This window comes from Oncorhynchus nerka, unplaced genomic scaffold (genome assembly GCF_034236695.1).
Source record: "Oncorhynchus nerka isolate Pitt River unplaced genomic scaffold, Oner_Uvic_2.0 unplaced_scaffold_1703, whole genome shotgun sequence".
NCBI classification, from domain to species: domain Eukaryota; kingdom Metazoa; phylum Chordata; class Actinopteri; order Salmoniformes; family Salmonidae; genus Oncorhynchus; species Oncorhynchus nerka.
In genome coordinates, this window is record NW_027039617.1 from 23,997 (window position 1) to 35,191 (window position 11,195).

The 11,195-nt window shown below is 50.5% G+C and overlaps 1 protein-coding gene across 1 annotated transcript in view; it reads left to right on the forward strand.

Moving 5' to 3' along the window:
- LOC115115679 (GATOR2 complex protein WDR59-like) overlaps positions 1 to 9,624 on the forward strand; it is a gene marked incomplete at its 5' end in the record, with an annotated part of 33,384 nt that extends 23,760 nt beyond the window's left edge. Inside the window, 6 exons of the mRNA XM_065015088.1 lie at positions 954 to 1,025; positions 2,293 to 2,437; positions 4,343 to 4,427; positions 6,279 to 6,399; positions 6,615 to 6,757; positions 8,909 to 9,624. Of these exons, the coding sequence (XP_064871160.1) occupies positions 954 to 1,025; positions 2,293 to 2,437; positions 4,343 to 4,427; positions 6,279 to 6,399; positions 6,615 to 6,757; positions 8,909 to 9,144 (802 nt within the window). The remainder of the gene's footprint in view (positions 1 to 953; positions 1,026 to 2,292; positions 2,438 to 4,342; positions 4,428 to 6,278; positions 6,400 to 6,614; positions 6,758 to 8,908) is intronic.
- Between the last annotated feature and the right edge of the window lie 1,571 nt (positions 9,625 to 11,195).

An 11,195-nucleotide genomic window follows, 5' to 3' on the forward strand; every position in this document is an offset into this window, starting at 1 on the left:
AAACCACTGCCTGTTCACCCCGCTATCATCCAGAAGGCGAGGTCAGTACAGGTGCATCAAAGCTGGGACCGAGAGACTGAAAAACAGCTTCTATCTCAAGGCTATCAGACTGTTAAACAGCCACCATTGAGTGGCTGCTGCCAACACACTGTCATTGACACTGACCCAACTCCAGCCACTTTAATAATGGGAATTGATGGGAAATGATGTAAATATATCACTAGCCACTTTAAACAATGCTACCTTATATAATGTTACTTACCCTACACTATTCATCTCATATGCATATGTATATACTGTACTCTAGATCATCGACTGCATTCTTATGTCACTAGCCACTTTAACTATGCCACTTTGTTTACTTTGTCTACATACTCATCTCATATGTATATACTGTACTCGATACCATCTACTGTATGCTGCTCTGTACCATCACTCATTCATATATCCTTATGTACATATTCCTTATCCCCTTACACTGTGTATAAGACAGTAGTTTTGGAATTGTTAGTTAGATTACTTGTTGGTTATCACTGCATTGTCGGAACTAGAAGCACAAGCATTTCGCTACACTCGCATTAACATCTGCTAACCATGTGTATGTGACAAATAAAATTTGATTTGATTTGATTTGATTTGTCCTGTCCAGGGGGTGTCCTGGTACATCAAGCTGTCTCACTACAGAAACAGGAGACAGACTAGTGTCCTGTCCAGGGGGTGTCCTGGTACATCAAGCTGTCTCACTACAGAAACAGGAGACAGACTAGTGTCCTGTCCAGGGGGTGTCCTGTACATTAGTCATTGTGGCTGGTACAAGGCTACTTACTGTATATACTGGAGGGATTAGGACACTCTGTCTGTCTCTGTCCCCTCCTCCCAGTCTGATGAGTGATGTCCAGACTCTAGCCATGCTGTGTAGTGTGTTCAGGACTCCTCTGTCCCCTCCTCCCCAGTCTGGACCACTACAGTCTGATGAGTGATGTCCAGACTCTAGCCATGCTGTGTAGTGTGTTCAGGACTCCTCTGTCCCCTCCTCCCCAGTCTGATGAGTGATGTCCAGACTCTAGCCATGCTGTGTAGTGTGTTCAGGACTCCTCTGTCCCCTCCTCCCAGTCTGATGAGTGATGTCCAGACTCTAGCCATGCTGTGTAGTGTGTTCAGGACTCCTCTGTCCCCTCCTCCCAGTCTGATGAGTGATGTCCAGACTCTAGCCATGCTGTGTAGTGTGTTCAGGACTCCTCTGTCCCCTCCTCCCCAGTCTGGACCACTACAGTCTGATGAGTGATGTCCAGTCTCTAGCCATGCTGTGTAGTGTGTTCAGGACTCCTCTGTCCTCTCCTCCCCAGTCTGGACCACTACAGCCTGATGAGTGATGTCCAGACTCTAGCCATGCTGTGTAGTGTGTTCAGGACTCCTCTGTCCCCTCCTCCCCAGTCTGATGAGTGATGTCCAGACTCTAGCCATGCTGTGTAGTGTGTTCAGGACTCCTCTGTCCCCTCCTCCCAGTCTGATGAGTGATGTCCAGACTCTAGCCATGCTGTGTAGTGTGTTCAGGACTCCTCTGTCCCCTCCTCCCCAGTCTGGACCACTACAGTCTGATGAGTGATGTCCAGACTCTAGCCATGCTGTGTAGTGTGTTCAGGACTCCTCTGTCCCCTCCTCCCAGTCTGGACCACTACAGTCTGATGAGTGATGTCCAGTCTCTAGCCATGCTGTGTAGTGTGTTCAGGACTCCTCTGTCCTCTCCTCCCCAGTCTGGACCACTACAGTCTGATGAGTGATGTCCAGTCTCTAGCCATGCTGTGTAGTGTGTTCAGGACTCCTCTGTCCTCTCCTCCCCAGTCTGGACCGCTACAGTCTGATGAGTGATGTCCAGTCTCTAGCCATGCTGTGTAGTGTGTTCAGGACTCCTCTGTCCTCTCCTCCCCAGTCTGATGAGTGATGTCCAGACTCTAGCCATGCTGTGTAGTGTGTTCAGGACTCCTCTGTCCCCTCCTCCCAGCCTGATGAGTGATGTCCAGACTCTAGCCATGCTGTGTAGTGTGTTCAGGACTCCTCTGTCCCCTCCTCCCAGTCTGATGAGTGATGTCCAGACTCTAGCCATGCTGTGTAGTGTGTTCAGGACTCCTCTGTCCCCTCCTCCCCAGTCTGATGAGTGATGTCCAGACTCTAGCCATGCTGTGTAGTGTGTTCAGGACTCCTCTGTCCCCTCCTCCCAGTCTGATGAGTGATGTCCAGACTCTAGCCATGCTGTGTAGTGTGTTCAGGACTCCTCTGTCCTCTCCTCTCCAGTCTGGACCACTACAGCCTGATGAGTGATGTCCAGACTCTAGCCATGCTGTGTAGTGTGTTCAGGACCCAGGGCTGTTCCCAGGACTACTTCTCTCTGTATGGACAGCAACGCTCTTCTCTGTTTCCCCCTCATCACTCCCGATACGTAAGTCAAAGTTTATATCCTCAACGTGGGTAACCTTGGTTACTGTTTTCCCTGGTCTGGCATATGGAGCCATTCCTTTTTCTGAAAAAGTGTTTTAAATGTTTTCTCCCTCCCTTCCTCTCCTCTCCTCTCCTCTCCTCTCCTCTCCTCTCCTCTCCTCTCCTCTCCTCTCCTCTCCTCTCCTCTCCCCTCCTCTCCTCTCCTCTCCTCTCCTCTCGCCTCCTCTTCTCCCCTCTACCCTCCCGTTCTCCTCTCCTCCCCTCTCCTCGCCTCCTCTTCTCCCCTCTACTCCTCCCCTTCTCTCCTATCCTCTCCTCTCCTCTCCTTTCCTCTCCTCTCCTCTCCTCCCCCCTCTCCTCGCCTCCTCTTCTCCCCTCTACCCTCCCCTTCTCTCTCCTCTCCTCCCCTCTCCTCGCCTCCTCTTCTCCCTCTACCCTCCCCTTCTCTCCCTCCTCTCCTCTCCCCTCCCTCTCCTCTCCTCTCTCCCTCCTCTCCTCCCTCCTCTCCTCTCCCCCTCCTCTCTCCCTCCTCTCCTCCTCTCCTCTCCCCTCCTCTCTCCCTCCTCTCCTCTCCTCTCCTCTCCTCTCCCTCCTCTCCTCTCCTCTCCCCTCCTCTCCTCCTCTCCTCTCCCTCTCCTCCCTCTCCTCTCCACTCCTCTCCTCTCGCCTCCTCTTCTCCTCTCCTCCCCTCTCCTCGCCTCCCTCTTCTCCCCTCTACCCTCCCGTTCTCCTCTCCTCCCCTCTCCTCGCCTCCTCTTCTCCCCTCTACCCTCCCCTTCTCCTCTCCTCTCGCCTCCTCTTCTCCCCTCTACCCTCCCCTTCTCTCCTCTCCTTTCCTCTCCTCTCCTCTCCTCTCCTCCCCTCTCCTCGCCTCCTCTTCTCCCCTCTACCCTTCTCTCCTCTCCTCTCCTCTCCCCTCCTCTCTCCCTCCTCTCCTCTCCTCTCCCCTCCTCTCTCCCTCCTCTCCTCTCCTCTCCTCTCCTCTCCTCTCCTCTCCCTCCTCTCCTCTCCTCTCCCCTCCTCTCCTCTATTCTCCTCTCCCTCTCCTCTCCTCTCCTCTCCTCTCCTCTCCTCTCCTCTCCCCTCCTCTCCTCTCCCTCCTCTCCTCTCCTCTCCTCTCCTCTCCTCTCCCTCTCTCCCTCCTCTCCTCTCCTCTCCTCCCTCTCCTCGCCTCCTCTTCTCCCCTCTACCCTCCCCTTCTCCTATCCTCTCGCCTCCTCTTCTCCCCTCTACCCTCCCCTTCTCTCCTCTCCTTTCCTCTCCTCCTCTCCTCCCCTCTCCCCTCGCCTCCTCTTCTCCCCTCTACCCTTCTCTCCTCTCCTCTCCTCTCCCTCCTCTCCTCTCCTCCCTCTCTCTCCTCTCTCCCCTCCTCTCCTCTCTCCTCTCCTCTCTCCCTCCTCTCCTCTCCTCCTCCTCTCCTCCCTCTCCTCTCCTCTCCTCTCCCTCCCTCTCTCCCTCCTCTCCCTCCTCTCTCTCCTCTCTCTCCTCTCCTCTCCTCTCTCCTCTCCTCTCCTCTCCTCTCCCCTCCTCTCCTCTCCTCTCCTCTCCTCTCTCCTCTCCTCTCCTCTCCTCCTCCCCTCCTCTCCTCTCCTCTATTCTCCTCTCTCCCTCCTCCCTCCTCTCCTCTATTCTCCTCTCCCTCCTCTCCTCTCCTCTCCTCTCCTCTCCCCTCCTCTCCCCTCCCTCCCTCCTCTCTCTCCTCCTCTCTCCTCTCCCTCTCCTCTCCTCTCTCTCTCTCCTCTATTCTCTCTCCTCTCCTCTCCTCTCTCTCCTCTATTCTCCCTCCTCCTCTCCTCTCCTCTCCTCTCTCTCCTCTCCTCTCCTCTCCTCTCCTCTCCTCTCCTCTCCTCTATTCTCCTCTCCTCTCCTCTCCCCTCTCTCTCTCCTCTCCTCTCCTCTCCTCCAGCCCAGCTACACATCCAGCTCTGTGTCGTCAGGCTCCTGTTACAGCACCTCAGACTCCACCACCACCACCACCACCTGGAGCATCGGTATGTAACCCAACCCGGGATGGGAATAAAAGCCTGTTTATGGTATGAACTCAGTGACCCCGCCAAGACCCAACTAGCACCCTGTTCCTAGCCACCGTGCTTTTACACCTGCATTGTTTGCTGTTTGGGGTTTTAGGCTGGGTTTCTGTACAGCACTTTGAGATATCAGCTGATGTACGAAGGGCTATATAAATAAATTTGATTTTTGATTTGATTCACTAGTACACTACTTGACCCAAGAGTATGTGGACACCTGCTCATCCAACATCTCATTCAAAAATGATGGACATTTAATATGGAGCTGGTCCCCCTTCTGCTGCTATAACAGCCTCCACTCTTCTGGGAAGGCTTCCCACCACTCTACTGCCAATGTTTGTCTATGGAGATTGCATGGCTTGTGCGCTCAATTTTATACACCTGTCAGCAACGCGTGTGGCTGAAATAGCCAAATCCACTAATATGAAGGGGTGTCCACATACTGCTGAATGTATAGTGCACTACTTTAGGTCAGAGCCTACACCCTAATCCCTATACTGAAGTACACTATTTTTGTCCTGATGAGTTTCTGACCTAAAGAAGTGTCCTTAATCACCAGTCGACTTTCATAACTGTTAGGGAACATGGGAGAGTCTTGATTTAATCTGACCTGCTGCTTCCTGTGGAACATACAGTGATATCTGCTGCTTCCTGTGGAACATACAGTCTAACCTGCTACTTCCTGTGGAACATACAGTCTAACCTGCTGCTTCCTGTGGAACATACAGTCTAACCTGCTACTTCCTGTGGAACATACAGTCTAACCTGCTGCTTCCTGTGGAACATACAGTCTAACCTGCTGCTTCCTGTGGAACATACAGTCTAACCTGCTGCTTCCTGTGGAACATACAGTCTAACCTGCTACTTCCTGTGGAACATACAGTCTAACCTGCTGCTTCCTGTGGAACATACAGTCTAACCTGCTGCTTCCTGTGGAACATACAGTCTAACCTGCTGCTTCCTGTGGAACATACAGTCTAACCTGCTGCTTCCTGTGGAACATACAGTGATATCTGCTGCTTCCTGTGGAACATACAGTCTAACCTGCTGCTTCCTGTGGAACATACAGTCTAACCTGCTGCTTCCTGTGGAACATACAGTCTAACCTGCTACTTCCTGTGGAACATACAGTCTAACCTGCTGCTTCCTGTGGAACATACAGTCTAACCTGCTGCTTCCTGTGGAACATACAGTCTAACCTGCTACTTCCTGTTGAACATACAGTCTAACCTGCTGCTTCCTGTGGAACATACAGTCATATCTGCTGCTTCCTGTGGAACATACAGTCTAACCTGCTACTTCCTGTGGAACATACAGTCTAACCTGCTGCTTCCTGTGGAACATACAGTCTAACCTGCTACTTCCTGTGGAACATACAGTCTAACCTGCTGCTTCCTGTGGAACATACAGTCTAACCTGCTGCTTCCTGTGGAACATACAGTCTAACCTGCTACTTCCTGTGGAACATACAGTCTAACCTGCTGCTTCCTGTGGAACATACAGTCTAACCTGCTGCTTCCTGTGGAACATACAGTCTAACCTGCTGCTTCCTGTGGAACATACAGTCTAACCTGCTACTTCCTGTGGAACATACAGTCTAACCTGCTGCTTCCTGTGGAACATACAGTCTAACCTGCTGCTTCCTGTGGAACATACAGTCTAACCTGCTGCTTCCTGTGGAACATACAGTCTAACCTGCTGCTTCCTGTTGAACATACAGTCTAACCTGCTGCTTCCTGTTAATATTCTCCATAGATACCCAGTGTCAATGACATGTAGCCGTCTGTGTAAAAGGAGATCTGTCTATTTCATTAGGTCGAGACCCGGAGCAGGTCCCTCCCTTGGGGGAGTCCTCGCCTGACGACTATCGCTACGCCAACCAGATGTACACAGACCCCCGCGAGCGAGAGAGAGAACAACACGACATGAATAAAAGGTCATTGAGTCGAGTCCAGAATTAGACGTTTTAGAAAAACACACATGAACAAAGATGTTTTCTTTATAGACATACACGAGAAACAACAGAGAGGCTGATGTCTGCGTCAGAATGGACCAACATGTCGGCCATCTTACCTAGGACCGGTTCTGAACATGGGGCAGTCTCTTATCTGTTCTAGATCTCCGGTTCTCTCTCTCTCTCTACCCTCTCAGGCTGCTGGACCCAGCCAACACCATGCAGTTTGATGACTTTAAGAAGTGTTACGGGGAGATCCTCCATCGATGGGGTCTGAAGGACAAGAGAGCCGAGGTCCTCAAGTTTACATCCTGTCCTCCTGAACCGCACAAAGGCATCGGTGAGTCTCCTAGATAGATGGTATACCAGGGTGAGTCTCCTAGATAGATGGTGAGTCTCCTAGATAGATGGTGAGTCTCCTAGATAGATGGTGAGTCTCCTAGATAGATGGTATACCAGGGTGAGTCTCCTAGATAGATGGTGAGTCTCCTAGATAGATGGTATCCCAGGGTGAGTCTCCTAGATAGATGGTATCCCAGGGTGAGTCTCCTAGATAGATGGTGAGTCTCCTAGATAGATGGTATCCCAGGGTGAGTCTCCTAGATAGATGGTATACCAGGGTGAGTCTCCTAGATAGATGGTGAGTCTCCTAGATAGATGGTATACCAGGGTGAGTCTCCTAGATAGATGGTGAGTCTCCTAGATAGATGGTATACCAGGGTGAGTCTCCTAGATAGATGGTGAGTCTCCTAGATAGATGGTATCCCAGGGTGAGTCTCCTAGATAGATAGTATCCCAGGGTGAGTCTCCTAGATAGATGGTATACCAGGGTGAGTCTCCTAGATAGATGGTGAGTCTCCTAGATAGATGGTGAGTCTCCTAGATAGATGGTATACCAGGGTGAGTCTCCTAGATAGATGGTGAGTCTCCTAGATAGATGGTATACCAGGGTGAGTCTCCTAGATAGATTGTATACCAGGGTGAGTCTCCTAGATAGATGGTGAGTCTCCTAGATAGATGGTATACCAGGGTGAGTCTCCTAGATAGATGGTGCGTCTCCTAGATAGATGGTATACCAGGGTGAGTCTCCTAGATAGATGGTATACCAGGGTGAGTCTCCTAGATAGATGGTGAGTCTCCTAGATAGATGGTATACCAGGGTGAGTCTCCTAGATAGATGGTATACCAGGGTGAGTCTCCTAGATAGATGGTATACCAGGGTGAGTCTCCTAGATAGATGGTGAGTCTCCTAGATAGATGGTATACCAGGGTGAGTCTCCTAGATAGATAGTATCCCAGGGTGAGTCTCCTAGATAGATGGTATACCAGGGTGAGTCTCCTAGATAGATGGTAGGTCTCCTAGATAGATGGTATACCAGGGTGAGTCTCCTAGATAGATGGTGAGTCTCCTAGATAGATGGTATACCAGGGTGAGTCTCCTAGATAGATGGTATACCAGGGTGAGTCTCCTAGATAGATGGTATACCAGGGTGAGTCTCCTAGATAGATTGTATACCAGGGTGAGTCTCCTAGATAGATGGTGAGTCTCCTAGATAGATGGTATACCAGGGTGAGTCTCCTAGATAGATGGTGAGTCTCCTAGATAGATGGTATACCAGGGTGAGTCTCCTAGATAGATGGTGAGTCTCCTAGATAGATGGTATACCAGGGTGAGTCTCCTAGATAGATGGTGAGTCTCCTAGATATATGGTGAGTCTCCTAGATAGATGGTATACCAGGGTGAGTCTCCTAGATAGATGGTATCCCAGGGTGAGTCTCCTAGATAGATGGTATACCAGGGTGAGTCTCCTAGATAGATGGTATCCCAGGGTGAGTCTCCTAGATAGATGGTATACCAGGGTGAGTCTCCTAGATAGATGGTGAGTCTCCTAGATAGATGGTATACCAGGGTGAGTCTCCTAGATAGATGGTATTATTACTGACTCCATTTGGTTCCTCTCCCATCTACCCCCTCTCCTCCTCCTCCCTCCTCTCTCCATCCAACCCCTCTCCTCCTCCTCCCTCTTCTCTCCATCCAACCCCTCTCCTCCTCCTCCCTCCTCTCTCCATCCACCCCCTCTCCTCCCTCTTCTCTCCATCCAACCCCTCTCCTCCTCCTCCCTCTTCTCTCCATCCAACCCCTCTCCTCCTCCTCCCTCCTCTCTCCATCCACCCCCTCTCCTCCTCCTCCCTCCTCTCTCCATCTACCCCCTCTCCTCCTCCTCCCTCCTCTCTCCATCTACCCCTCTCCTCCTCCTCCCTCTTCTCTCCATCCACCCCCTCTCCTCCTCCCTCTTCTCTCCATCCATCCCCCTCCTCCTCCTCCCTCCTCTCTCCATCTACCCCCTCTCCTCCTCCTCCCTCTTCTCTCCATCCACCCCCTCTCCTCCTCCCTCTTCTCTCCATCCACCCCTCTCCTTCACCACCACCTCCTCTCCCCTTTCCTCCCCTCTCCTTCTTCTTCTCCTCCCTCTCTCCCCTCTCTCTTCAGAGTTTGGTGTGTACTGCTGCCATTGTCGTAGCCAGGTGCGGGGGACTCAGTGTGCTGTGTGTAAGCGCTTCACCTTCCAGTGTGCCATCTGTCACGTGGCTGTCCGAGGCTCCTCTAACTTCTGTCTGAGTTGTGGTCACGGGGGGCACACCTCCCACATGATGGAGTGGTTCAGAACACAGGACGAATGTCCCACAGGCTGCGGCTGCCACTGTCTGCTACAGAGCACCTTCTGAGAGAGACGCTGGGACACAGACTGATGCAGACTCACACACACACACACACACACTCACTCACTCACTCACTCACTCACTCACTCACTCACTCACTCACTCACTCACTCACTCACTCACTCACTCACTCACTCACCACACACACACACACACACATATACTCACACACATATACTCACACACACACACACACACACGGACGTTTAACCCTACTAAAACACATGTACACACACACACACAGCAGTCCATTAATTTAGTCCTGGAACGCTGTGGTCTGGAGAGGTTGTTATGATGAGATGCTGAGGTAGAGGTTGTTATGATGAGATGCTGAGGTAGAGGTTGTATAATGAGATGCTGAGGTAGAGGTTGTATAATGAGATGCTGAGGTAGAGGTTGTATAATGAGATGCTGAGGTAGAGGTTGTTATGAAGGCCTTAATGCCTTGATGTTCCCCCACACAATAAACATTTGATTGAATACAAACTGTTGTGTGTCTGAAACTCTTGCCTGTCACTTAGCAACAAATGGAAGGTATGAAAGGCAACGACCTTATGGTGCCATGGATGGTCTATTCATGCCATAATCACATCTGATTTGATTGTGGGCCTCCCGGGTGGCGCAGTGGTTAAGGGCGCTGTACTGCAGCGCCAGCTGTGCCAGCAGAGACTCTGGGTTCGCGCCCAGGCCGCGACCGGGAGGTCCGTGGGGCAACGCACAATTGGCCTAGCGTCGCCCGAGTTAGGGAGGGCTTGGTTGGTAGGGGTGTCCTTGTCTCATCGCACACCAGCGACTCCTGTGGCGGACCGGGCGCAGTGCACGCTAACGAGGTTGCCAGGTGCACAGTGTTTCCTCCGACACATTGGTGCGGCTGGCTTCCGGGTTGGAGGTGCGCTGTGTTAAGAAGCAGTGCGGCTTGGTTGGGTTGTGTATCGGAGGACGCACGACTTTCAACCTTCGTCTCTCCCGAGCCGTACGGGAGTTGTAGCGATGAGACAAGATAGTAGCTACTACAAACAATTGGATACCACGAAAAAGGGGTAAAATTAAAAATATATTTATTTTTAAAAAATCTGATTTTATTTGTGACATCGAATACAACAGGTGTAGTAGACCTCACAGTGAAATGCCGAATACAACAGGTGTAGTAGACCTCACAGTGAAATGCTGAATACAACAGGTGTAGTAGACCTTACAGTGAAATGCTGAATACAACAGGTGTAGTAGACCTCACAGTGAAATGCTGAATACAACAGGTGTAGTAGACCTCACAGTGAAATGATGAATACAACAGGTGCAGTAGACCTCACAGTGAAATGCCGAATACAACAGGTGTAGTAGACCTCACAGTGAAATGCTGAATACAACAGGTGTAGTAGACCTTACAGTGAAATGCTGAATACAACAGGTGTAGTAGACCTCACAGTGAAATGCTGAATACAACAGGTGCAGTAGACCTCACAGTGAAATGCTGAATACAACAGGTGTAGTAGACCTCACAGTGAAATGCTGAATACAACAGGTGTAGTAGACCTCACAGTGAAATGCTGAATACAACAGGTGTAGTAGACCTTACAGTGAAATGCTGAATACAACAGGTGTAGTAGACCTTACAGTGAAATGCTGAATACAACAGGTGTAGTAGACCTCACAGTGAAATGATGAATACAACAGGTGTAGTAGACCTTACAGTGAAATGCTGAATACAACAGGTGTAGGAGACCATACAGTGAAATGCTGAATACAACAGGTGTAGTAGACCTCACAGTGAAATGCTGAATACAACAGGTGTAGTAGACCTTACAGTGAAATGCTGAATACAACAGGTGTAGTAGACCTCAACAGGTGAAATGAAATGAATACAACAGGTGTAGTAGACCTTACAGTGAAATGCTGAATACAACAGGTGTAGTAGACCTTACAGTGAAATGCTGAATACAACAGGTGTAGTAGACCTCACAGTGAAATGCTGAATACAACAGGTGTAGTAGACCTTACAGTGAAATGCTGAATACAACAGGTGTAGTAGACCTCACAGTGAAATGCTGAATACAACA